Source organism: Osmerus mordax, chromosome 27, assembly GCF_038355195.1.
Source record: "Osmerus mordax isolate fOsmMor3 chromosome 27, fOsmMor3.pri, whole genome shotgun sequence".
Classification (NCBI taxonomy): domain Eukaryota; kingdom Metazoa; phylum Chordata; class Actinopteri; order Osmeriformes; family Osmeridae; genus Osmerus; species Osmerus mordax.
The window spans coordinates 7208481-7236398 of NC_090076.1; the positions used below are offsets into that span (position 1 = coordinate 7208481).

A 27918-nucleotide genomic window follows, 5' to 3' on the forward strand; every position below is an offset into this window, starting at 1 on the left:
TGCTTTAGTAATCCTATAGGTATTAGCTGCAGGTCAGGCTGAGGACCCAGGGACACTGGAACACCTGTTGCCAGTCAGTCAAGGTGACAAAGAGCCGGGGGTGGACGAAGGGAGAGAGAGGGAAAGAGCCTTTCCCGGGCGAGGGTTAGGACAGCTGTAAAGAGGGTCAGGACAAAACCTCACCAGCTCTATGGAGGTGAGGAGGTTCATAGAGAGAGAGAGGAAGTAGGGAGGGTAAGGGAGGGAGGGGGGAGAAGGAGATAGGGAGAGGGAGGAAGAGAGAACAGAAAGAGGGAGAGACAGAGAGAGAGGGACAGAGAATAGAGAGAGGGAGAAGTAGAGAGACAGAGAGGACAAAAAGGAGAGAGAACTACCGAAGTCCTTCCCAGCCGTATGGAGTATAGGACACATCATAAACCCTCCAATAACACTGCTTCCATGCACCAGTGCTGCTGTCATCCATCACCACACAACGAGACAGCATCATCCACCAGGAGAACACACAGCAGAGCACCCTGGAGGACCGCCTGCCTGGAGGACAGCCTGCCTGGGAGACAGCCTGCCTGAGGGACAACCTGCCTGGGAGACAGCCTGCCTGAGGGACAACCTGCCTGGAGGACAGCCGGCCTGGGAGACAGCCTGCCTGGGGGACAGCCTGCCTGGAGGACAGCCTGCCTGGGGGACAGCCTGCCTGGAGGACAGCCTGCCTGGAGGACAGCCTGCCTGAGGGACAGCCTGCCTGGGGGACAGCCTGCCTGAGGGACAGCCTGCTGGGGGACAGCCTGCCTGGAGGACAGCCTGCCTGGAGGACAGCCTGCCTGAGAGACAGCCTGCCTGGGGGACAGCCTGCCTGGAGGACAGCCTGCCTGGAGGACAGCCTGCCTGGAGGACAGCCTGCCTGAGGGGACAGCCTGCCTGAGGGACAGCCTGCCTGAGGGACAGCCTGCCTGGGAGACAACCTGCCTGGAGGACAGTCTGCTGGGAGACAGCCTGCCTGCACATGCACAACCTTTATTAGGGACGGGTTGGAACCACCTTGCAGATCAATTGAAGCTATGAGAGGGGAAAAAAATGTGGGGATGCCACAAAAGATATAAACAGTCTCTCTCACCCCCACAGCCTCTCCACCCGTCCTTCTAACAGTCAGCCAGCGAGGCAGAATCCCCAGGGGCCGTCAATCCCTGCTTTGTAGCCCGCTATGACTGATCCCTCCGACCCCAGGCTTAGCCTTCTCTTCTCCTGTCCTGCCTCCTCTCTTCTCCTCCCTCCACCCTCTCTTCAACCCTCTCCCCCCCCGTCTGCTCTCCTTCTGTACCCTCTCATCTCCCCTCCTTCCCCCCCTCTTGTTCTCTCCCCTCTTCACAGTACATTTAAAAAACCACCTTCGTTGGGTTCCTCGTTTCTTTTTCCACTCCTCTCCCCGCTCTGCAGCGAGGGTTGGAAAGGGGTATAGAAGTGTTGGCGCTCCACAGCTTAACAAACGGGGTGTCAGGGAGAAGGGCGGAAACGTGGGGAGAAATACAAAATATAAGGAAACTGATGAAGACGTTGGACTATTGTTCTGAACGCCAACATTGATTACTTGTGTGAAATAGCTGTCCCTTCATTGCTAGCCGAACAACATTGTCTAGTTAGTATCAGACATCCAGTATAACACTGCATTTTCCCCCGAGCGGGGATGACGAAAAACAAGAGCATTCTTGTGTTTTGACATTCAGAGGCTAATAGCTTTGTTGCAGATGAAAAATGAACAAGGCGGGGCTGAAGAGGACCCGAGTTAACCTGCTCTGGTTATATAAGCTGTCGTTGTCTGGAGACAGGGAGAGACAGAAAAGGAAGACTGACAAGGAAGGACAATATGGGTCTGCACCTCAGTGAGTCACAGGGAGAGAGAGGGAGGGAGGATGGTTAGATGAAAGAAGTAGAGACAAGCATACATTCCGGAGTCGCCGGTGAAGAGTGGAGAGGAGCGAGGGAGAGACATGAGAGAAGAGGAGGGGGAAAGGAGAGGAGCGAGGGAGAGATGAGAAGGAAAAAGGAGAGGAGCGAGGGAGAGATGAGAGAAGAGGGGAAAGGGAGGAGGAGCGAGGGAGAGATGAGAGAAGAGGGGAAAAGGAGAGGAGCGAGGGAGAGATGAGAGAAGAGGGGGAAAGGAGGAGAGGAGCAAGGGCGAGACGAGAGAAGAGGGGGAAAGGAGGAGAGGAGCGAGGGAGAGACGAGAGAAGAGGGAAAAGGAGGAGGAGCGAGGGGAAGAGAAGAGAGAACAGAATGAGAAGGGAGTGGAGGAGAGGTTAGGGAGAGAGATTTCCAGGGCACTCTAGCCAGCCTCCCACACGGACCAGACCAGGCAGGGGGCCACCAGACCCCTCATCTGTCCTGCATGTTCATTACCTCCACTCAACACCCTGCAGCGCACCTGTGACTCAGCCCCTCCAGTCTGCACTAAAACAACATCTATAAAAGCCCTTTGGCTGCTACTAGGACATCCGTGGGCACAGGAAGTGGGTGAAAGACAAGCCTAGGTCACGGGTACCAGGAAGCAGATGTGAGATCAGAGGTCACACAGCAGGTAGACATCTCCCCCAACATGTGAGGAATCAGTTTTATCTTAATTTCTGCAGGCGACTAGACGTCCAAAGTTCAGTGGCAGAAAACTCAGCACTTCCCAATTAACCCACTGATGACAGGTCAGTGGAGAGGCAACCAGAAACATCATACCCTCCCGTTTTTTAATTATCTCCGCGAGGCAGCGTGTAATCTGAGCATTATCCTGACAGCTCTGTAAGAGCCACCATGTCTAATGTAGCACAGGAAAACCATAGCCCATTTCTATTCACAACTTCAGGTCATATTTGAAAGGACAGATCTTGTCAAGATGAACACAAACACCCCCTCACCACTACGGTTTATGTAAATATTGGATTCAAACTGCCACCTACTGGCTAGGAAAGGAACCGCAGTTAAGAGGTTGTGTTAAAGTTGAAAATGTTTATTGAACAGGACATAGAAAAACATCACATTGTACGTAGAAGGGGTAATCCAGGAGAGACAGACATCGTCCAGTAGAGACCGATGACAGCTGAATCACAGAACCTGACAGACAGAAAACACAACCCTCAAAGCAACATCTAGAAAGTACCACAGATCAAAAAGGTGAAAGTTCAAAAAAAGTATCTCAGTAGTCAGGAATGTACCCTTTTGCGAGTACAAGATTTAGAACACCTTCCTGCTTCAACAGGAAGTTCGGAGGCATTCGTTCAAGTCCAAAATATTTGCACAATATTTACAATGGTTGCTGGTGCCTCACATTTACCTGATGTCAGCTGCCATACTCAACAGGAGACTTCACCGCGCCCTGCAGAGGGACTCACATTACAGCAGGATTGACGCTACACACGTTATCCTACGTGTGTAAGGGTGAACCTCGTGAGGTTTGAGCGCGAGAGGAGCGTACCGTTTCCAAGTCCTTGATAAGCAGGCCGTGCTTGAGTCTTCAGTCACTCGCTTTGACCGCTGTGCTCCTCAGTCTCCGGCTGTGGGGGTACAAATGAGGGAGGGTCACAGGTCATCAGGTGTGTGTTTGTCCCCCCCACACACACAGTCAATGCTGCCACCCCTCCCCAACCCACACCAAGATAGTCATGGTCGCATGGTGAAAGTTAGGAGCTAGAAGCGCGTACCGTGTCGAGGTCGTCGATGACGACCAGGCCGTGCTGGAGCTCCAGCTCGCACTCGGTGTCGTTTTGAGAGCAGTACTCTTCACTGTCAGTCTCCCCCAGGCTGACCTGGGTTAAAGGTCATGGGGTCATCGGGGGTGACACGGTTGGTAGTGCGCGCAGCGTTTTCCCATACATTGATGTGAATAGCCCCCCTCTCTCCCCGTGCACGCTCTGAATCAATGCGCGGGACAGACCGCTTTTTCCCCCTCAGGAGTTGACAAACAGTAGGCCCATAAATTCTCTGCTCGTGTGTCCAAAACTGATACATTCAAGTTAAACATAATATTCATAGTTAAACAGTTGTCAAATAACAAGACAAGTCCAACTTAATGTTTATATTACATAAAGCTCAACCATTTCACGCTTAAGTAAATGCCCCAAAAATTGCTTGTTGGAAGTCCCTATATACACAGTCATCTAACTGATACTAGGACATAGCTTTGGGCTGGGGGGGGTCATCACCTCATAGTCAGGGTCCACAGCTGAGTCCTCCTCTTCTGCCAGCTCCTGGTTCACCCAGGTCGCCCAGGTGACTGGCTCCTGCTCATCATCCTCCTCCAAGTCATCCTGCTTCCTCTTGCTGCCCTTCCCACACGGCTTGGTGGGCGACACACGCAACTCTGCCACAGGAAACACCGGCTCATGTGACAGGAAGCAGGAGTATTTACATAGCAGTGGTTGTTCTAGTCAAGTTACTTAATTTCCCTGAACTGGAAATTCATAAAAATAAAAATAAACATTAAATGACAATTAAAAAGTTTGTGCTGTATTCGCCTCAAGAATGAACATTGGAGGCCTAACTCCCCCGGTACCTGGAGAGAGGGAGCAGCCGATGCTTGTGCACACGGGGTATCCCAGGGCGCCCTGCACACGGCGGGGCAGTATAGCCAATAGCAGCCGGGTAAAGCGGCTGAGGCGCTTGCGAACGGAGAGGCACTGGCGGGGTGAGTGGTCGACTTCTTCGCCGACTGGTCCAATGACGGCCTTCTCTTCCGAGGTAGAGAACCCGAACAGCCTCCAAAACCCACGGAGAGTGCGCATCTGCTCACGACAGGCGAGTTGCAAACAAAAACAAAGTTGTCAAGATAAAATAAAAATTGAATCTTTGTTCACATCCATACTCTTAAACCCAACCAAGTTATAAAGCGTTCGTCAGGCTAGATAACCAAGTCCTTCAGTACGTGGCCAAATAAAATAGCAAGCTAACGAGGGTGTCTTACCATTAGGCTGATGGGCCAAAACTGGGAAAGGCGACAGAAAGTGGTTCTAACCACACCACCTCTCTTCGCCGAAACTTCCTGAAGGTAAAACACGCAATGTCAGGTCACTCAAGTCAACAAAAGCCATTTAGCTCAAATTCCTGAGATATCCGACACTAACCCACGCGTTCACTTGATGTCATAGCTAGCTCAAGAAACGACCTAACTAGTTATGCAATGGATTCGACGTTCAAACTTTCCGTCGCGTCTTTTGGGCGATGTCTTCACCTGAACGTGAATCTGAATGTGTATTCATGTTTTCACCTGAATACTTGTGTCTCCCTTCTGTTCGATGTTGACGCTGCTCTCGGAAGTCATACTGCTGTTAAAGAGGCCGGCTCGCGGACTGATGGTTTGTTGACCTCGTGCGAGTTCAAATGTACCTCTGGAATGACGTGGTTGAACCAATCACTGCGTTCAGACGTTGACCAATTAATTATCAAATCACTTGAATCACTTAACATGCTTCAGCACAATTAACGGCTGTGGTGAGTAGACAGTGTCTTTTCTTGAAATATTAACCAAAAATTGGATACTTATAGCATATGAACATACAGATTAATTGTAGTATACGGTCATAAATCGTGCTCCCTAAATCCCTCGAGTTATCATTTGAGTTAACCGCTAGATGTCACTGTGGTCTAAATTTTCAATGCCCCCGAAACTAACTCAGATCACAATCTGGGAGAAAGCACTTAGCAAGTAATCAGAAACCGATCCCTAGTCGACAGTATATTTTCTAGAGGTAGTATGTGTTAGGAGTGTGAGATACTGCAACATTTGGTATCGATCCGATACCAAGTAAATACAGGGCCAGTATTGCCAATACCAATACCGATACTTTTTACTTATAAAAGAAGCTTATCTACTTTCGTGTAGGGGAAAGCAATGCCTCATAATTTATTAAGTGAATCCATCATCAATATGCTAATTTGAATGTTCATGACCATTGAATGATTTGTGATTAGTTGATCATGATTATGATCATAATAAAACACAGGACAAAGAATTTTGTCAAAAATACTATTAGTATACTGTGCTGCTGGGTCATGTTACTGCACGTGCACACCAGTGTCGTGCCAAAGCACTTATCCCCGCTAGGATTTGCATCCCCTGGCCGAGGAAGCGCGCGTGCACTTGGAGAAGCAGAGTTTAACTGCTGCACTTCAAATTCACCTCTTAAATGTAACAAATAGCGACGTGGAAGACTGGACAGGGTTTTCCTAAATAAATACGTTTACTTGATGTTTGCTCTTCCAACAAAAGTGACAGAGGGAAATCAGGGGATACACATTATATCAGGCCGTTTTTTCACCTGATATAATGTGTACCCTCCTTTGCATGTTAGGGGAGGGGGTACACATTATATCAGGTGAAAAACGGCCTGATATAATGTGTATCCCCTGATTCCCCTCTGTCACTTTTGCTAGAAAAGAGCAAACATCTCCACAAATAAACATATGAGGAGGAGCAAAGTGAGCTGGTGTTTGCACAACCACTATAAGGGAGTTATGTACCGAATGTAGAGAAGAGAAATTGAAACTTAAGGATCGATCTCATCACGCGAGTATCGATCAATACCGAAAGCAACGTTGGTATCGATACTATCAATACTTTAGATCAGTGGTTCTCAACCCTGGTCCTCAGGGCACCCCTGTCCTGCATGTTTTAGATGTTTCTCTGCTCCAACACACCTGATTCGAATACATGGGTCGTTATCTAGCACTTTAGAAGCCTGGTAACGAACATGCATTTGAATCAGGTGTGTTGGAGCCAAGGAACATCTAAAACATGCAGGACAGGTGGTACTTGAGGACCAGGGTTGAGAAGCACTGCTTTAGATCGATCTGCCCACCCCTAGTATGTGTCATATATTTATTAGAACTTTTACTGTCTGTACTAGAAATTGTATATTTCACATTTTCACTAGAAATGGTACATTAGCCATGTGAATGCAGACAGGCCTACTCATGGCTGAATACATTTATCAAAGTGCGCCTATCTGTTGCTAATAATAGGCAGGCACGCTCTCTGTGTGTAATCTACATAAGGAATACAATAACGTGCACTTGGGGCTATTTCTGCATCCGACTGTGATGCATCTCGTGGTGCCCTCGAATGAGAGAGAGAGAGGAAGAGAGACAGAGTGAGAGACAGAGAGAGAGAGACAGAGAGAGAGACAGAGAGAGAGACAGAGAGAGAGAGTGACAGAGAGAGACAGAGAGAGAGAGACAGAACCACACAAGGAGCTTCCGTCGTGACACCGTCACATCAGCATTAACATTTACGCAGGTTGCGCGTTTGGAGTGGGAGAGACCGGGAGGGGGAGAGACGGGAGGAAAGGATAAAAGCTGCGTGTTTACAGCCTTGAAACCATCCTGTTTCCAGACCCTCAGTAGCGCTGAGAGCTCACGGTCACAATGGAGACCGGCATGGCTGTCACACGCACCGTCAGCGTCGGAGCTATCGGGAGCGGCGCCCGGATCGGCGGCAAACCGGACGCGTGCGACTTCTCGACGGAGCGCAGGCACAGCAGCGCGGGGCTGCGCGCCCTGCTGTGGGCCACCGGCGGCGCACGCTCTCTGGGGAGTTTTTCCGGACCGGAGAGCCACTCGAGTAAAGACAACATCTACACCAACATCCTGACACCGGGCAGCGTCCCGCGCTTCACCATTCCCAGCCTGTCGGTGCAGCCGGTCTGCCTGCGGGCGGAGGACGGAGGAGGAGGGACACCGGGAGAAGGCGGAGAGGGAGACACGGACGAGGGTCTGGGGCTGGAGAGCACGATGTGCTCCCTGTCCGTGTCGCCCTCCTCTCTCTCCTCGTGCTCCCCCAGCTGCCCCTACCCCGGGCGCCCCGCTCACCGCTCCGTGTCCGACCCCCTCGCCCTGGGCCGGAGGCCGGTCCGCAGGGGGAGCTCCTTCCCCTACCTGGAGGACCGGCACTGCCCGGACGCGGCCAGCAGGGCGGCGCTGTCCCTGCCACACCTGGAGAAGGTCACCACCCCCTATGGGTTTGTGACGTTGAGCAGGAGCCCTCAGATGGCGAGCGAGGAGGCTCTGCTCTGCCTGCGCCGTCCGCAGGCCTGGGAGGAGAGCCACGACAGGCCTCCGGGGCCCGGCTCCACGCCATGCACCGTCGCCCCTGCCACCTCCTCATCCTCCACCTCCTGTGCCCCCGCCAACCCCAGACCTTCCCTAGCCTCCACCTCTCGCCTCCCCGCCAACCCCAGACCTTCCCTAGCCTCCACCTCTCGCCTCCCCGCCAACCCCAGACCTTCCCTAGCCTCCACCTCTCGCCTCCCCGCCAACCCCAGACCCATCTCCCGGAGGACCTTCCACACGCCTCACCTCTCCAAGGACGCCACTTCCTCACACGCCGCAGAAGTATCAAAGAAGAAGACGCTGAGCAGGAGCTCGGCGACAGCCTGGAGCCTGCCCTCCTCCTCCTCCTTGGAGGGAAAACCAACACGAAGGCTCTGGGGGGTCTTACGCAAACACTTCACTTCCCAGTGAGGACAGGAGTACAACACAAGAGATGGAGAGAGAGACATAGAGAGAGAGAGAGAGAGAGAGAGAGAGAGAGAGAGAGAGAGAGAGAGAGAGAGAGAGAGGGACGGACGGACGGACAGAGAGAGAGAGAGGACATACAGAGAGAGAGAGGGGAGAATTGAGAGACTTACTTGGCGAATAAACACAATTCTGATTCTGAGCTCCAGCCGTGTCTGAGTGGAGCAGTGTATTTGTGCAAACTTTCGTGTATAACATTTTAAATGAATAATCTGTCAGTGTTGTCTTTACATCTCTCCTGATGTATCTGCTGTTGGTGCTGAATAAACACAATGTTTCTATCAATGAAATATATTTTTACACTTTTTTCAGTTTTGTGTCATTGATTTTTATGCTAATGCAGACTGCTGCCCAACCTAAATACTGAACCGTGAACACACATAACCTGAACACACATCACCTGAACACACATCACCTGAACACACATCACCTGAACACACATCACCTGAACACACATCACCTGAACACACAGCAGAATCTGAACAGCGAAATGTTTACCCGCAGAGGGTAGAAGGACGCAGTTCAGACTGGATCCATAATTGAGGTAGTGACGCTCCTATCATATTGGTCACCTCTGTATCATTTAACACCTCTCACCATTCATCCCTCCCTCCACCTTCCTCTCTCCCTCCACCTTCCTCTCTCCCTCCACCTTCCTCTCTCCTCCTCCCTCCCACCACATCCCTGCACCTCTCTCCTCATACTGTCCTCTGTGCTGTCTATACATACTCCCACGAGGGCCACAGCCCTTTGTGTGTGCTGTGTTTGTGTCTCTGAGGTGTGTGTGGCCATTAAGGCCATTGTCTGACGCACAGAGGTAAGAACAAGAGGTGTTTCTCAGGTCCTTAGAATATAAAGGGTCTCTTGGAGGAAGGGTTCGAGAGTGAGAGAGAGGTGCAGAGAGAGAGAGAGAGACAGAGAGAGGGGTGGAGAGAGAGAGAGAGAGAGAGAGAGAGAGAGAGAGAGAGGGGTGGAGAGAGAGAGAGAGAGGTGCAGGGAGAGAGAGAGACAGAGAAAGGGGTGGAGAGAGAGAGAGGTGCAGGGAGAGAGAGAGACAGAGAGAGGGGTGGAGAGAGAGAGGTGCAGGGAGAGAGAGAGAGAGAGAGGGGTGGAGAGAGAGAGGTGCAGGGAGAGAGAGAGAGAGAGAGAGAGAGAGAGGGGTGGAGAGAGAGAGAGGTGCAGGGAGAGAGAGAGGGAGAGAACAACGGGCCATATGTGATGCCCTCTTTCAGCCTATAAAAACGGCTCATTCATCCTCTCCCTCTCCCTTACTCTCGTCTTCCCTCTCCCCCCTCCTCCCCCCCACCTCCCCTCCCTCCTCCCTCCTCCTCTCAGCATTAGCATCAGTAAGAGGGAGAGTGCTCCTCATTGTAAACAGAAGACCCGTGCAGCGCGCTCCATAAACCCAGATCAAACGAACCCCTTGACCCAAGTTCTCTTCAGCCCCGTCATATCTCCATGTAATCACTGCAGTGAAGAGTCTTCCACGGCTGATAGGAGATGACAGGTTTAAACATCAACACACACATGGTCTCCGTAGCAGAGATAGGAGAATAGCATTGGCTTTTTGCTTCTCTTCCGCAGAGTGCACGTGTTTGATCAGCGCGGGCCTGGTCGGACATTTCAAATGGCTGGTTAGCTGTGTGTGTGTGATGGTGACATTCTAATACCGTAGTGTGTGATATTTCGTTGGGCGGTTGTTGCTGTTGCGGCGTGCCTGGTAAATACAGACCACCTCTGGGGACTCACTGCTGCTGCTGATAAGGGGGCTACGTCAGGGGTGGCCCTCATCCCCCCAGCCTCCAGGCTCCCCTCTCCCTCTGACCCCCCTCATCCCCCCAGCCTCCAGGCTCCCCTCTCCCTCTGACCCCCCTCATCCCCCCAGCCTCCAGGCTCCCCTCTCCCTCTGACCCCCCTCATCCCCCCAGCCTCCAGGCTCCCCTCTCCCTCTGACCCCCCTCATCCCCCCAGCCTCCAGGCACCTCTCTGACCCCCCTCATCCCCCCAGCTTCCAGGCCCCCCTCCCCACCTTACCTCCCCAGCCTCCAGGCCCCTCTCCCCCTCTGAGCCCCCTCAGCCTGCAGTGTTTGTGTGTTTGTGAGCGTGCGTGAGCGTGTGTGAGGGTGTGTGAGGGTGTGTAGATGTGTCTCTGTGTGCCTGCCTGAGAACTGAGCGTGTCGAGTGGAAGGGTTTGTGGTTGTTCTTCCTCATTTTGTACTTGAGGTTAGACAGAGAGCTTTGCCCTCACACACACACACAGACACACACAGACAGGAATACACACACAGAGACACAAATACGCATTTTCCGGTACCGACCTCAGAAAGCAAAGATTGCTGAAACAGATAACACTCCCTGAGGTTCCCGTTGAGACAGAGAACAAGTGACAGACAGAGAAAGAGAGGCAGAGGTGGAGAGAGAGAACGACAGGCAGAGAGGCAGAGAGAGAGAGATCTTGTGAGTGGAGGCAGACAGAGCAGGGATGGAGACCAGGACCAGTCCAGCAGAGAGACAGAGACCACCAGCACTGCCTGTCAAACAGCGCCGGTAAGACCCGTTCACACACACGCGCGCGCGAGTTCACTCGACACACACACGCACACACACCACGAGAGGTTGGCCACTCAGCCCTAGAACGTATCATTTAAAGCCCCATGTGCAGCTCCACAGGTTTCATCAAGCCTTATGGCTTATGTGTTTGTCTGTGTTTGTGTGTTACATGTGTGTGTTACATGTGTCTGTTATACCCGTGTGTTTTCGTGTTTGTGACACGTGTGTGTGTCTGTTCCGTGTGTGTGTGTGTTACATGTGTCTGTGATATGTGTGTATTGTGTTTGTGACGGTGTGTGTGTGTGCGTGTGTGGACAGGAGCATGTACTCCAGCTCCAGTGCAGACCTGGAGGGAGGACTGTGGAGTCCCAGGGTGTCCCAGCTCCACAGCCCCAACGCAGACGTGTTCTCTGAGCCCACAGACTGTCAGGCTGCCCTCTGCCCCATCCACCAGAGATACGGTCAGCACCTCCACCTCTCACTGCACCCCAGCACCTCCACCTCTCACTGCACCCCCACCTCTCACTGCACCTCCACCTCTCACTGCACCCCAGCACCTCCACCTCTCACTGCACCCCCACCTCTCACTGCACCTCCACCTCTCACTGCACCTCCACCTCTCACTGCACCTCCACCTCTCACTGCACCCCAGCACCCCCATTCATTTACTCCATGTTGATTAAATTAACATTATCATTAAGATTTGATGAAGCCTAACTACAACTGCATGGAACACAATAACATGATTCATAGCATTCTCCAAATATGTTTAAAGAAGGTAGAAAGGAGAAAAGGAGAAGCAGTGGTGTGTGTGTACCTGTGTGTGTGTCTGTGTGTGTCTGTGTGTGTCTGTGTGTGTGTGTGGCTCTGTCTGTTTGCAGTTTCCCTGTGCACCATTCGACTTCCCTTTCATCATATAAGAAGGAAGTTGCACCTGAAACCAGACCTGAAGCTTACTCACAAACCCATCACACACACCTCACACACCCCTCTCACAAACCCCTCTCACACACACACCTCACACACCCCTCTCACACACACACCTCACGCACCCCACTCACAAACCCCTCTCACACACACACCTCACACACCCCTCTCACAAACCCCTCTCACACACACACCTCACACACCCCCCTCACAAACCCCTCTCACACACACACCTCACACACCCCTCTCACACACACACCTCACACACCTCTCTCACACACACACCTCACACACCCCTCTCACAAACCCCTCTCACACACACACCTCACAAACCCCTCTCACAAACCCCTTTCACACACACACACCTCACGCACCCCTCTCACAAATCCCTCACACACACACACCTCACACACCCCTCTCACAAACCCCTCACACACACACACCTCACACACCCCTCTCACACACCCCTCTCACAAACCCCTCTCACACACTCCTTTCACATCCTTCACACGCACAACCCTCAACAAGAACTAAATATAAGTAAAGGTTGACCTGACCTACATCACAAACTAGTGTATTGGAGGAATTTGTTTTTCACCTGTCTGCGAGGCTGGATTCAATTCTATATCAGTGAAATATATTTATTCAGCAAATGGTTTATCGAAAGGGTCATAGAGGGTGGATTTGAACCTGCAACCTCTTGATCTGCAGCCAAATGCCTTCCCACAGAGCTATGTAGGCCGAGGCCAACACTGTTGTGTCTCTGGGGGAAGGGATCCCTCCCTGAATCCCCCCCAGTTTTTCCTGCTGAATGAAGAAACTGTTCATGCGTGTCTGATCTATGGTTGTGCTCTGTGTTCCAGACCCGTCTCTGTGTCACCAGGAACGCTTCTTCTCCGACAGCTGTCCTCCCCCCGTCCCTAAGAAGAGCCTGGTCAGGACCCTGTCCCTACCAGGGGGCTACCTGTGTCCCCTGTCCCCATGTCCCATGTCCCCCGGCCTGTCCCCCATTTGGCCCCAGCCTCTGTCCCCAGGCTGGTCCCCCCTGCCCCCAGCCCCCCACAGCCCCCGAAGCTATGACAACCCCCTCTACATGATCACCTCTGCCCCGGCCCCCCAGCAGAGGCCCGTCCAGCCGCCCCCACCCACCCTCCTGCCCCTCTCCCAGCTCAGCTTCGACACCCCCGACCGCCTCCTGCCTCACTTCTTCTGCAGCTTGGCCAGTCACGCGAGCGTTTCCCAGGGCCTGCAACAGCGCCACCTGCTATTCCTCAGGAGCGTGGCCGAGAGGCTGGAGGCTGGGCAGCTCCTGGGGGGAGGGGACGGGGGGCCTGGGAGGGCTCTCCAGCCCCAGGACCTCCTCCTGTGGGACTGCCGGCCCCGGCAGATAGGGGGCGCTCTCTACTACCGCCTGCACAGCGCCGTGTTCCCAGGCAAGGTGCTGGCTGCTAAGGTACGGTCACACGGGGGAAAGATGCAAACAGGGAGAGAAAGAGAGACAGGGTGAAAGAGAGAGAGAGGGACAGAGAGAGAGGGAAGAGTGAGAGAGACATATCGTCCTTATTTGCTGCCATATATGGCAAGCAGGGCTCCAACCACAGTCTATCTCTTTGTGTTCATACACACAAACAAAAGCACACACACACACACCACACACTTGAACTTCCTCCAAACTGCCAACACGTGCTGCACAGCACCTGTTCGGAATGTTGGATAGACTGCTATGACGTTTGTCTTTCCCTTGTTTGAGAAGGACTGCTAGCATCATGTGCAAAAGAGTTAGCTTTCCATGACCAACCAGATGTCCCTTGACTCAATATTTCAGGATTAATAGTCCTGGACTAGAATCCAGATTGTGGTCTAGAACTAGATTCTGAAATAGAATTAGATTCTGCACTAGATCCTTGGTTGGTCCTGAATAAGTAATTGATGTTGTATTTCCTCTGTGTGTTGTCCCAGGTGAGCCGTGGCGCCGATTCCTCCCCTCACCCCCCCCCTTGTCCGCCTCACATCAACATCCAGCAGGTCCTCGCTCACTTCCCTCCCCAGTCCGACCTCTGCCCCTCACCCCCCCAGGAGCCCTCCCCTGCCTCGCAGCCTGGCCGCAGCACACCGCTGCCACCACACGAGGGCGCCGTCGAGTCGGCCGGGAGCCTGAAGCGCAGCAGGGAGACCAGAGAGCCGAGCGTAGCCTCCCTGCTCCAGACAGGGTGCAGGGTGACCCTGGAGAGGGACCTGCCCCGTGCCACGCTAGAGGACTTTGCGGAGGAAGGCAGGGGCCTGGGTGGGGCTGAGGGCCGGGGGTATGAGAGTCAGCTGGGGGTTCTTCTGCTGCAGCTAGCCAGGGGGCTCCAGGTGCTTGACGGCCACGGGGCATGCACCTGCGTGGAGCTGCACCCACGAGACGTGCTCCTGCTGTGGCCTGGACGAGAGGGGAAGGAGGGGGAGAGGGAGGGGGAGACCGTGGGAGACGATGGAGAGGGAGGAGGGCGCGAACGGGACCAAGGGACAGGAAGAGCGGAGGACAGAAATGGCGAGGAGGAAGAAATGACGGGGTGTGGAAAGAAGGAAGAGATCCGAGTTGGGGTTCGGGCGTTATGGAGGAAGTGGGGGACCCCTCGCGTGGTCGTAGCACATCGCACGGCTCTGTATCCCCCCGTCCCGCCCCCTCCAGCCCTCCAGGCCCAGTTTGGGGCCATCATCCAGCATTGCCTTCACCTCCAGGAGGCTGCCTCCCCCTGCTCAGGGAGTCCCAGCCTCCCCCAGGCAGGCTCTCCGTACCGCCCAGGGCTGCAGCAGCTGAGCGGCTGGCTCAGGGAGGAGGGGAGCGGGCTGCAGATAGGAGACACAGTGGGCATACTGCAGGTCCTGCTCTGGGGCCCTCGGGCTAGGCTCTTCAGTCTCCATCCTGACGGAGGAGGAGGGGCTGAGGGGGTTGGGGCTCGAGACGTGGATGAGGCCGGGGCTGGAGGTGGGGCTGTGGATGAGGCTGGGGCTGAAACCTCCATCGTACGTAACTGGCTCTCAGTGAAGCGAGCTCTGCTGGTCCTGAAGCTGGCAGAGAAAGGTTTCCATGGGGACCAGTCTGGACTGGACTGGGAGGACTTCCTGTGTCTCCACTACCTCTCTCAGACTGACCCTGAATCCGTATTGAGGGCCACAGCTCGACTGGGGCTCCACAACATCCCCAACTAGAGGGGCACTGAGACCCTGGGGAACCTCCACTCTGCTGGACTGACCGTATGAAGACCCTTGTATTTCAAAGCGGTAAAGACTATGCTTGCATCTCATTTGCATTTATATTTTTCTATGCAAATAGAAGTACCGGTACTTAAATTATAAAGATTTTTTACATTAATATAATTATGAACAACTTTAATATTTGTATGTTGCACTTATATCTAAGTATACTTTTTAGTATTTTATTTTTCCCCTGGGTTGTTAATTGTGCAATTTGTTTTATGCTATGCTTTCCAGTGTGCCAACAATTATGTTTGTACAAAAACATGCCTTCAGCCTGTGCTAAAGACTGTTCTCTCCTCAGAAGGGAGGGATTGATTTTTATATAAAGACAATGCTTGACTCACAGAGAATTCAAATGTGATTCCTAAACTGTCAGACCTTCGCACTGTTCCTGTCCTATTTCAACCCTCAGTGGAACTAGCGTCACATCCATGTAAAGCAGCTTTAATGAAAACGCACCCATGTTCCTTATTAATAATACACCAGGAAGTACAGTAACATTGTCAAGCTGATAAGCTTTTTATTCAGCACACTGGTACATCATGCAAAATATCATCGACTCAAAACTAAGAAAATCAATATTCATGCACACATTAAAATAAAAATAAATCAACATCATGATGCAAGATGGTCACGCAAACAAATTACACGGATATGATGCATGGAATCTTAACCATAAATACTACATCCTAGAGATGATCATAGAGGTGGATGGAAGGAGAGGAGGAGAGAAATCAACACAGACACAAAGAGCATCATGGATAATTACTACAGTGGTGGGATAAGCACCCCCTGGTTTACTGGGTAGTTGGTACATTCCTGCTTCTCAACATGGTACACTGGTGCAAATGTCATCGCAATACAGCACATCATACAGGTCATAAACAAGGAAAAACAACTTCACAGGAAACCTCCATATTAAGAGTTTGTATAATTACTTTAAGTGAGGAAGGGGGGGGGGGGTGGGGAGTTGAGGGAGGGAGGGAAGGAGGGAGGGATAGAGGGACAAACACTAGAAGCGATAGTGTGCGAGATCGGGGAGGTTTATTCCTCGTCGGAGTCGCGCTCGATGCTGTAAGCCATGAAGAAAGCGTCGGGGCGTGTGGGGACAAGGGGATGGCCTGGACGCACAATCTCAAAACCTAGGAAGCTGAAAGTACGCAGTAGGGATGCTGAGGAGAGAAGAGGGGGGGGGGGGGGGGGGGTGGAGACACGGTCAGTACGGCTGGAAAGGTGGACAACCCTGAGGCTCCCAGACCGTGTGTGTGTGTGTGGTGTGTGTGCAGCTCACCTCGGTCGTCTCGGTTCTTGTGGAAGCAGATGAAGACGTGATCCACCTGAAGCCGCTCCTCCGCAAACTCCAACACCAGCGCAAAGCTGCAGGGAGGGGAGGAACAGTGTGGAGGGGAACCCGAAAAGTTAGCCCTCTCAGACGCGCCCTTCCCCCACACACATTCTCCTCTTCCCCCCAGACACCCGCCCAACACATCCACCCTCTCCCCACCCCCCACCCACCCCCCCAGCGATCGAGTAGCAGGCCTGACCTGTCCTTGCAGCCCTCTGGCAGGGCTCCGGGGGGGATCTCGATGTAGATGCTCCCCCCCTTCAACGCCCCCCTCCACGCGCCGCGCCGCCCCTCCGAGCGCCGAGACTCGAAGAGCAGGAAGCGCACGCGGCTGTTGGGGGGCGGGGCCTCCTCCAGAACCAGCAGCTGAGCATCCTGGAGGGGGGGAGGGAGAGGTTGACAGACAAGGGAGATGAACAAACAAGAGGTGGATTTCGTTCATTTCTCGTGGGATGAACGTACTAGACGTCGGGGCCGACGGCAGCAGGCGGTCACACTCACGGAGTAGAAGAGCTTGGCTGAGAGATTGCGATCCCGCTGGTCATTCCCTCGCCCACCTGGGATCTTCAATGGTGGGAGAGGGTCATCAGGAGCACCACTGAGGCCCTGGACCCAGGTTACTGACGCTCAGAGGCCCCCGGCAAGGACTACTGGAGCTGCTGCAACACACACACACACACACACACACACACAGTGAACTGAGAGACAAGGCATGGAGGCATCACTAGTAGATCACCCAACACTCCAGACCAGAGTAGACGATGATCAACCTGGACGTACATGAGCGATTCCAGTCAAACATTGGCCACGTTAGCAGTACTGTTTATTTACAGCAGGGGTCAAAGTTCAATGTACTCCATCACTCTCCAACTATGATTGACAGGCTTGTTGGAGATTACACGGTAACTCCATAGGTAACTGAAGACCTGAGGTGGACCAGCTTTCTTTGTGTAAGATCTGACTTGTGTGAGCGCTGCACTCTCTAATCCAACACTCCCGATGTTTAGATGACTCATTCACTCATTGTCAAGGAGACGGTGCCTCTGTGACACATTCCACCCCGCGAACCAATCAGAGAAGGTCTCTGTCTCCCACGGCGAGGCAGAGCAGACAGGCAGGTGACATTCCTCCAAACACTTGGCAGACCTGCCCCCTTCCAACGGAAAAATACAGAGAAGAGAGCCACAGAAGAGAGCCGGGTTGCCACGGGAACAGAACCTCCAGTGTGTGAATCTGGTAGGACCCATTTAGGAGGTTGATTTGAGTCCACTTAATCACATGGCCATTGAGGACTTAAATAGTCTGATGACAGAGATAATCCTGTCTGTCCAGACCCGCGTGTTCTCCAGCTCTGACTAGCCATTACTGAGTATTATCCTGATAGCCAGAAGCCATCCTAGGTTGCGTAACAGCATTAGGTATGACTGTGGCTCCTCTCCCTCTCCAAACACTGAGGTGCACTCTGGATGGGGCATGGAGGAGGCTGCCTGACAGACTGGTGTGGCTAGGACTCCACTGTCCCCAGATTAGTGTGGCTAGGACTCCACTGTCCCCAGACTAGAGTAGCTAGGACAGGGCTGTGCTGTCCCCAGACTAGAGTGGCTAGGACAGGGCTGTGCTGTCCCCAGACTAGAGTGGCTAGGACAGGGCTGTGCTGTCCCCAGACTAGAGTGGCTAGGACAGGGCTGTGCTGTCCCTCGAGCTTCTCACAGGAACATCCATTAGAGGCCATGTTGCCTGTCTGCCTTCCATCCGGCAGCAGCTCTCACCCACACCCCGCCCTACGTCAGCGCCACTCCCGTGCTATATGTGGAGCCGGGGTGTGAACGCTGGGGACTCATCGTCGAGCCTCCTGTCAGCGCGCGTGAAGGATTCACAGGAGGCCTGTTCTGCATAGGGGAACCCAGGCAGGTCCGCAGTTGGATCACAGACAGGGGGGAATGGTAAAGAGAACCAGAGGATATTTTCTCCCCTTCTTGTTATTGGTCAATCACTCGAGATCACAGCCAGCCAGTCTGTCATAGCTGCGATAGCCCCAGTAAATATCTATCCGTGGCCCCTACCGAAGGGGTCAAATTCCACCTGCACTTGTTCCAACAACAGATTCAACAGCTCTGCGCCATTCACAACATTGTTCCCAATCCCCATAAGCTCAGCACAGCACTGAACGATGAGGAAGAGGCTTAGCTGGCGACAGCTGCTATCGTCACATGGCACCACAGACTCAATGCGCTGGCCGAACTAGTGAACCAGAAATGTTCAATGGGTGTGGAGAAAAACAAATTCACCCATGACAAGATATTCAAAATAAAAAGAGAAATGTACATGTAAATATATATAAAAATGTATTACTACATTTTTTAAATGTATTTTTTAGAACTCATTCAAGGAATCTGGCATGCTTGTGTCCATAGCTGTCAGCAAAAGACCTGCACACTTTAACAAGGCCTTGCTCATATGGACAAGCTGTGGGGTTCATACACAGCTTTGTGACACATAATTGATAGAGTCCAACTTGTCTGTTGTTTATTAACTCAAGAGGACGAACCTACTCTACATGACTGAAATTAAGAGTCAACATGAAGCCGTGACAGGTAGATAACTAGTTATGGCAGACAGACTGACCGCGAAAGCATCCACATTATTGGTGTAGACTTACCATGACCCACATTTCCAGAGCTGAAACCCGTTCTCGCACGTACAAAGTGACCGACTGTTATCAACGATTGACGTTTCTAGAACCTTCGATTAGATACCTTTACACAGTAGTCCGTGCAATCACTTCTAACCAGACGAAAACGGCGCTTCGGTATTAAAAAGTAAAGTTAAAGCTGACGGTGTTGTCCACCATCCCATTTCACTCCGTAAGATTTGTTGACTAAACTGACGCTGCCAGTAAAAAGCTAACTTAATTCAGATGTATGCTATTTAGTGCTAGCTAACGTTGAACTAAATGTCTATAAAACGTTGTGCGACGACATACACAATTTTCAACTACAAATTACGATTCTAGTTTTAAAAGGCACCAAAACATGAATATCAAAATGATTACATAGGCCGGTGTTATATAACTAGCTAGCGAGATAGCAACGTAAACACGGACTGAACCTAGATCTCTTAGTGCTAGCTAGCACTATTTGGTCTCTACGCTATACTAGTTAGCTCTAGCTAGGGTAGCAAATACTGCTGTACATTACTACTGAGCTAATGTTACATTTTAATTCTAGCCAGCTAGGCCGCGTCAATATCTTAAAACAGAACGTCAGTCTTCTAATTTAAATCAAATTCCAATGTCACGCGTTAGCTAGAAAGCATATTATAATAGCTTAGTTGACATTCAAGTTTAACTATTAAATATGGCCCGTAAATAGTAATCATTTACATTTTTTATCGTGTCATAAAATCGATACCTTCCAGCAAATAGACGGATCCCGCGTCACACTGTGCGTATGAGTTAGCTTGCTAGCTAGGCTAGCTTTGTTGCTGATTCCAATTTGATCCCCAAAATCTGTCTAACTTACCTTTCACTTTCCGGTTTATTACAGGTCTGTTTAACTGGCATTTTGGATATGTTTCTCTCTTTTTCTCTGACAAAACAGTGGCTATTTAGTATCGTCTGTAGGTTGGATTTAACCATCCGGCCAACTTCCAAGCCCGCAGATCTCTCTTGCTTCTCCGTTCCAAGTGTTCTCGTGGGCTGCTGGGGGTGCTAGAGGCCACTCACAAAGGAGGGGGAGTGTCCTAAAGCTGTGACGTGAAGTACGTGACAACCTTTAGCTGTGAACGAATATACTGTCTAAAGTTCATTCTAAACTCAATACCACAGCTTTTCGTGATCTAGTCATTGCGGATAAGTGTGCAATTTTTTGTTTATGCCAAACGTAAGTTATCCTTGCCGTTATTTTTCTTTACAGATCTGTTGATATCGTTATCAAGCTCTGCAGAAGCCATTAAAAAAGCATCCTTAATACACCAATATATCTGCCAAATCGTCACAATAGTCTAGCGTCTTACTAGCACGAATCAGTCAGAAAACATTTCCTTATTGCAATAAATTGTTTCGTGCTATTGTCAAGACTTGGATATCTGCGAGACAATAGCACGATTATTTAGATGATTTATTATATATAATAAAATATTAAACGTATATAACACTTTTTTAAACACTCAAAGACGCAGGGTAAAATATGTACACATAATTCATGTGACTTCTTCACGAAAAGCTGTGATACTACTGGGTTTGGTTGTTTTTTATTGTTTTCGACAGGCATATGAGTTGCCGCTCCTAGGGTCCTCCATGAGCCCCTCTACCGTCATCAACAGCAAGCGAGCGAGCTGCTAGATAAAATAGGATAGCTGACAAGCGACCAAGGAAGGTCAGAATGGTGGTAAAAATACTAAATAAAGTGGTGGGCGCCAAATATATTTCAGTTTTAAGGACGTGGTAAGTTGGAGAGGAGGATAGCATGATGTTCGTGTGGGTCCTCGGTATTTTGTGATTTTTATCGGGTTACAGTTTTGAAAACAAGGTTGCCTAAATCTCCTGTCCTTTCGTGACCCACCATACGTTAGCTTATTAGCTACTTAGACTAGCTAGCTGAGTTATATTTGAGTTTTTTGCCAATTAGCTAGTTACTTTACGGTTGCTGTTTCCAGAGTGTGTGTCTAGAAATGCCAGGTTATTTACAAGCTAGCATACTAAGCAAGACAATCATGTTTACTAGTTTTGGATCAGTTAGCTGTGTAGTACATGACAACATTGTCATAGGTCTTTCCTGTTTTGGTCTGTTCTGTTTTTGATATTAACGCTGTCAGTGAGGGTAAAGTGATGGTTCTGATTGTTCAGTAGTAGTGTGAACTAAAGCCTTAATATGCAGGAACGCTTGGGTGTAAGGTGTGTCTATGAGAACTGAGAGAAATTGTATCACTCTCAGGTTATCTAGTCAAGTTATTCCTAGAAATGTCCTCAAGCGACCAGCTCAAATACCATCTAACAGATGTAGAATATTCTGTGTTTTAATGTCTTTGTCTAATCAACGATCCTATGTGTTCGAACACTTCTAATAAACAATGAATCGAGGTCTAATCCCTCGTGGTCTTTTAACAAAAAAAATGGTTTCCTCCACAGGGTTCCAAACATGGTGTGCTGGGGAACAGTGGGTGGAGTGGCACTGGTCCACTTTACTGACTGGCGACTTATCCTGGACTGGGTCCCTTACGTCAACGGAAAGTTCAAGAACGACAAGTAGAAAGTCACGTTGGCGGTTCAAACGTGAGTGAGAGTAGAGGGAGTTACAGTAGTGTACTGACCGGGCTTTACAAAACATTCCCAATCGTTCACCTCCAAGAGAGATCAGTGGAACAGATTCAGAAATGGATATTGCCCAGTTAACCTATGTTGTATGACATATATTATAAGGATGTTAACCACAACGGCCACTAGGTGGCACTGTCTACAAAAAACACTCCTAATCTGTCACCTCCAAGAAAGATGATTACATAGGACACAACAGTAAGATCAGTGTGACAGAATCACAAACTGATATTGTATAGTAACGTGTTTAATTATATATGAAGTATTACATTACATGGATGCAATCTCTAATGGTAGCTGGTTAACACAAACTAGCATATTTAGACAGAAACGATTTACCCAGGAACCACCTCTACTACCACAAAGGCTAAGGGTTTGATTCCAGCCTGGGTTATTTCCTGCATGTCATCCCCTCGCTCCCCTGCCTTTCCTGTCTCCAACTGTCACTATCAAAACAAATAAAGCAAAAAATACCAAAAGAATATACAAAAACAAAACAGAAAGTGTGAAGTTGTTGGGAGTCAGGTTGGGAGTCAGGTGGCTGAGCGGTGAGGGAATCGGGCTAGTAATCCGAAGGTTGCCAGTTCGATTCCCGGTCAAGCCAACTGACGTTGTGTCCTTGGGCAAGGCACTTCACCCTACTTGCCTCGGGGGAATGTCCCTGTACTTACTGTAAGTCGCTCTGGATAAGAGCGTCTGCTAAATGACTAAATGTAAATGTAAATGTAAGTTGTGCAGTTTTTCCTCCCTACTGCTAATGGACTGTGTCTGCCTGCAGGTGCGTTTTGGGACAATAGGGATGTCCAGCTTCTCTTCATTTGCTTCAGTGGGGCGGTCCACTGCTAATTCATCCCTGTGATGGAGGGCTTGTAGCCGTTTTCACAGGGTGGTGTTGTGACTCACAGGGGGGCTGAGCTGTTTTGTTTGTGTTATGTCGAATAAAGTCTGTATGAATTAGGACAGTCCTTTTCTTAAACCATCAATATGTTATGTTTGTGATGAGAAAAGATGCAATGTACCCACACAAGTCTTGTCAAACCCACGCCACAATGCTGCCAACTATTCAGAATTATGGGAGGTGAGGACTGTATTTTAAGCTTATGTGAGCTCTGCAGAACTTTATGATTCATACTTATATTTTCTCTAAATAAATGTGAGTTTATTAAATTATGTCAAAGTTTTGTGTTTTCTGTAATGTCCACGTACACTATGTACTACCCCCCCCCCCCCTTCATTCCAATTGTTATGCTAGATATTTATGATGATTGTTATGTTATGCACTAAATAACAATTCTCAACTTTCACTGCCACATAAGTTTAACCTGTGACGATTTGTTCCTGTGCTTGTAGTCAAGGCTACCTGGCGGTATTGTCTGTAGACACAGAGGTGGGCTTCTGTGTGGAAAATTCCCCAATTGATACTCATTAACATCAGCCAAATAGGGTCTGTTGTGATTCTCTGCGCGGATAATGTCTTTCATTTCTGGCATCGAAGGGGGAGGGGAACGACCAAGGAGAGGGGAGAAGGGATTTAACACTACACCGAAAGGGAGAAACCGAGATAGTATAAAATGGACAAAAACGAGTAAGTACTCTTTAAAGGAGTATAGTGGTGTGTCGATTTATATATGTGGAATGCCTGTGTCTTGATGTTTGATGTGTCGTTTTGTTGTGCTTTGATACATTTGAGGTTTTTTAATCATCGTTTAGGGGGCACGAGATCGGAGGCGTTCGGTGGTCTCGAGTATCCGCAAATCGCCACATATTCCAAATATAGAACTATGTTGACTATTCTAACCGTCAGCGATTTAAAACATTGCATAGTGATTACTTTCCTATATATTTGTATTAGCCTATGAACAGAATGAGCGATAGTATATGTCAGTCGCATTCCCCTCAGTTCAGACACAGATAGATAGGTAGGCTATCTTATTCGGCAGAATGAAATACATTAGTTATTTCCTACCGGACGAGTATTATATGAAATTATTGCATAGTTTTCAAATTCAAATCAGTAATCCAAGCTTCAATCTATCCCTTTGTTCATTCATTAGGGCATATTCTACAATGCCGAATGACAGGGTGCATTGTCGTGATGGAAAACGATATCCACATTTCGGCTAGTCCGTAACATGAAACTTATAGCTAAAAATTTGAACGTTGTTAAAATCGTTCATGGACACCTTTAGACGGGTCTTTGGCGTGCCATTATCACGCATTACTGTTGGTGTTACATTGTTGCGACAAATGCGCGTTGAGTCAATGACTTTGATCGGTTTCCAGAATGATAGGCAGCGATTTACTGTCCTGTGTTTTCGTGGCGGATGTAGCCCTGACTGCCCCCGCTAGGCAGTCAGGTAGTGATGAGGCTATAAGGTTACGGCGGAGGGATATACCCAGCAACGACAAAGAGATGCAATCCTGTAATCCGTAGGAGCGTGCCACTCACACAGAAAAGTAAAGCCAACAAAACACGGAAAAACTAGACTAATCTTTGATTGTTTTGGAAAACGCAGAGAGAGCAGCAGTTTGTAGACCTCGGTTTAAACTCGCCGGAGAGTTATGGAGAAGAAGAGATGGGAGTGTTCGGCGCTCCCAAAAGGCTGGAAATGGAAGAAGTGACGAGAAAGTCCGGTTTGTCAGCGGGGAAGAGCGATGTCTATTATTTTAGGTACTAAGAGGCAGACGAGGGGGTGTTGTGTAGGAGTGCGGGCGGCCTTACACGAGGGTTGGTTGGGGCTGGGTTAGTTTGTGACTTGGGGAGGGGAGTGGACCGGGAGAAGCCGGAGAGGGGATGTTGGACTTCTATTTGCGGAGTTAGAGTATGGCTATCTAGGCCACCTCTCTCTCACACACATAAACACACACACCCTAAATGGTTGGACAATGAGCTTTTGAAAATTATCCCGTAGACTTCAGTCACCGTAAACGTCCAACGTCCGGAATCGAAACATTTCCGCATATAAGATATATTTGTACCCCCCTAAGTAACATGGGCTATATAATTAACAAATAAGCGATTTTATTTGTTCTCGGCGAGGGGAGGTAGGAGAAAAGGTCGGTAGAGTAGTTTGTGCTAGGCCTGTGTGTCCTGCAGGGTAGCAAGACTTCATCCTCGAACGTATTGTTTTGTGCAGTCATTTCACCTTTTAGTGAGTACAAAGTCTCCAAAGTACTGCACTTAAACCATACACATCGAATACAACTTAAAGTTAAAATAAGACATGTTTCGGCCCTTCCAGCCACAGCTAAACGATTAAAATCGATAACTTGAATCAAAACAGAACTTCAGTCCCTACAAGTTGGCCGTTTTCACGCGCGTAGAATGAGAACAATGTTTCTCTTCTGAAACAATGTATCCGAGCCACGCTGTCTAGTCAAACCGGTCAGAACTGATCTATGTTGTGTTAACATGCACATAGTTCACTCATTAAACTCGGTGTGTAGTCCGATGGTTTGTCGTGTGATGTGACAACAGTGTGCGTTTTTACACCTGTCTGTTGACTTCAACTGAAGGAAACAGTTGTGGAACAGTTGTTATGTGGACTGTGTGCGTGTATGACAGTGACACAGTTGTCTAGTTGTGTGTTTGCAGCTGTCATGTTTGGTCATTTCAGCCTTCTCTCTCTCTCTTTCTCTCTCGTCTGTCTCCCTCTCTCACTGTGTGTGTTTTCTCCCTGCTCTCTCCTCCAGTCCCAGCGGGAAGAAGTTTCGGAGCAAGCCTCAGTTGGCCCGTTACCTGGGCAACCAGATGGACCTCAGCTCATTTGACTTCCGCACAGGGAAGATGCTGATGAGCAAGCTGAACAAGAACCGCCAGCGCCTGCGCTATGACAACAACAACCTCACCAAGGTAGGGGGGTAGGTAGGGGTGTGTGGAGGAGAGATGGATGGAGGGATGGAGACATTGTATATTGGCAGACATTCCACTCCATATAGACTTCCTGTATGGTTCATTCATGTTCTGATCAACATCTGATATACTGCAGCCTCCAGTAATCATACAATGTGTGTGTGTGTGTGCTCACCCAGGGTAAGCAGACCTGAACACGTCCCTCCCGGTCAGACAGACGGGCTTCAATCTTCAAACAGCCCGTCACCAAGGTTACCAACCACCCTAGCAACAAAGTCAAGACGGACCCTCAGAAAGCCGTGGACCAACCCAGACAGGTGACCGTGGCAACCAGACTCCACTTACACACATTTAGTCATTTAGCAGACGCTCTTATCCAGAGCGACTTACAGACACACACACACAATCGGAACACACACCCTGATGCAGGCTTAACTCCACTAGACTCATCAAGCTGTCAGTTGGAAGCAGAAATATTGATTTGTGTGTGTGTGTGTCTGTGTGAAGCTGTTCTGGAGAGGAAGCTGAGTTGGTCTGAATGCATATGACATCGCAGAGGAGCTAGTGAAGACCATGGAGCTGCCTAAAGGACTGCAGGGTGAGACTTCTGTTCAGGTCTCTCTCATGCACACCCACACACAGACACCCTGCTAGCTCTCCTGTGAAAGACTGAACCACCCCCCCCCTTTCCCCCCACAGGTGTGGGTCCAGGAAGTGCAGATAAGACCCTGCTGTCGGCCATCGCCAGCGCCCTTCACACTAGCTCCGCCCCCATCACGGGTCAGCTGTCTGCCGCCGTGGAGAAGAACCCGGGGGTGTGGCTTAACACGGCCCAGCCGCTCTGCAGGGCCTTCCTGGTGACCGACGAGGACATCAGGTACACACACACATTGGCAGACACACACACACATTGCCAGACACACACACACACACAGTACTGTCTGTTGCACTCATTCAGTCTTTGACACACTCTTGATCTGTCCATTCAGTTTTCCCTAACTCTGTGTGTGTGTGTGTGTGTGTGTGTGTGTGTGTGTGTGTGTGTGTGTGTGTGTGTGTGTGTGTGTGTGTGTGTGTGTGTGTGTGTGTGTGTGTGTGTGTGTGTGTGTGTGTGTGTGTGTGTGTGTGTGTGTGTGTGTGTGTGTGTGTGTGTGTGTGTGTGTGTGTGTGTGTGTGTGTGTGTGTGTGTGTGTGTGTGTGTGTGTGTGTGTGTGTGTGTGTGTGTGTGTGTGTGTGTGTGTGTGTGTGTGTGTGTGTGTGTGTGTGTGTGTGTGTGTGTGTGTGTGTGTGTGTGTGTGTGTGTGTGTGTGTAGGAAGCAGGAGGAGCTGGTGTTCAGTGTGAGGAAGCGTCTGGAGGAGGCTCTGATGGCGGACATGCTGGCCAGCGTGGAGGAGGCAGCCAGCGACTCCGGCTCCCTGAAGGAGGAGGGCTCCGCTGGGGAAGAAATGGACACTGTATAGCCCTGGAGCCTAGCTTCTGGTTCTAGGTCCTGTGTCTTAGTCTGGGGTCCTAGTCCTCGGCCCTAGCCCTGGGTCCTAGCTCTAGTCTTAGTCCTAGTCCTGGGGCTCAGTCCTAGCCTGCCCCATTCCCTCCTCTGGCCTCTCTTCTGCCCCCCCGACAACCCACACAACAAGCCAGGCCTCTGCCCCAACCTCCACCCAATCCATGAAGCCCGCTGGTAGGGCCCCACCCACAGATCCTGGCGTTAGATAAGGACTGGCCAAGTCGTTCTCCAGTCAACCAATCACAGAGAGGATCAGCTGACCAAGGTCTGTCAGCAACGGAATGTCAGAGAGGGAGAGAGAAAGAGAGAGCACTTTCCTACTGGGAAGGAAGGGGGGGGGGGGGTCCATTCAGTGTTCAATAATGTATTTTTTTAAATTGGGAGTTTTATTATGAATCCGTATTGGTAGCGAGACAATGTTGTTTCCCCTCTTCCTCTCTACAGCCCCCCCCCCCCCCCCCCCCCCCGTGTTAAAGACAGATGAGTCTGTGTGTGTCCTCCATGCTTTCCACAACCCCCCCAGGTATGTTTATCTGTGTGGCACCCCCCCCCCCCCCACCCCCAGGACCAATCAGGGACCATGGTGTTGGTGCTAATGGCTCAGGCTGGGACTGGGGGCGTGGTCTGGGGAGGG

General features: G+C 50.3%; 3 protein-coding genes and 1 long non-coding RNA gene across 4 annotated transcripts; 2 read left to right on the forward strand and 2 right to left on the reverse strand.

Moving 5' to 3' along the window:
• Positions 1 to 2968: 2968 nt before the first annotated feature.
• On the reverse strand, positions 2969 to 5377 carry org (oogenesis-related gene). The gene is made up of 8 exons (XM_067230708.1): positions 5243 to 5377; positions 4940 to 5017; positions 4532 to 4760; positions 4182 to 4339; positions 3681 to 3785; positions 3455 to 3533; positions 3314 to 3355; positions 2969 to 3093 (listed from the first exon to the last, which is right to left on the reverse strand). The coding sequence occupies exons 1-6, from the start codon at positions 5294 to 5296 to the stop codon at positions 3498 to 3500; spliced, it is 660 nt and encodes a 219-aa protein (XP_067086809.1). The 5' UTR covers positions 5297 to 5377; the 3' UTR covers positions 2969 to 3093; positions 3314 to 3355; positions 3455 to 3497.
• Positions 5378 to 15762: 10385 nt separating this feature from the next.
• oaz1a (ornithine decarboxylase antizyme 1a) lies at positions 15763 to 20306 on the reverse strand. Its single transcript, XM_067230378.1, is given in 6 exon segments — positions 15763 to 16439; positions 16559 to 16644; positions 16812 to 16987; positions 17114 to 17200; positions 17202 to 17268; positions 20134 to 20306. Coding segments are annotated over 6 exon segments (660 nt in total). The 5' UTR covers positions 20250 to 20306; the 3' UTR covers positions 15763 to 16311.
• A 172-nt stretch (positions 20307 to 20478) lies between these two features.
• Positions 20479 to 21882, forward strand: LOC136936748 (uncharacterized). The gene is made up of 3 exons (XR_010875193.1): positions 20479 to 20493; positions 20880 to 21056; positions 21741 to 21882. It is a non-coding gene; the product is annotated as an uncharacterized lncRNA (long non-coding RNA).
• A 1544-nt stretch (positions 21883 to 23426) lies between these two features.
• On the forward strand, positions 23427 to 27707 carry LOC136936781 (methyl-CpG-binding domain protein 3-like). Its single transcript, XM_067230413.1, is given in 8 exon segments — positions 23427 to 23511; positions 25620 to 25801; positions 25965 to 25999; positions 26001 to 26096; positions 26287 to 26377; positions 26479 to 26656; positions 27093 to 27234; positions 27267 to 27707. Coding segments are annotated over 8 exon segments (765 nt in total). The 5' UTR covers positions 23427 to 23497; the 3' UTR covers positions 27294 to 27707.
• Positions 27708 to 27918: the final 211 nt, after the last annotated feature.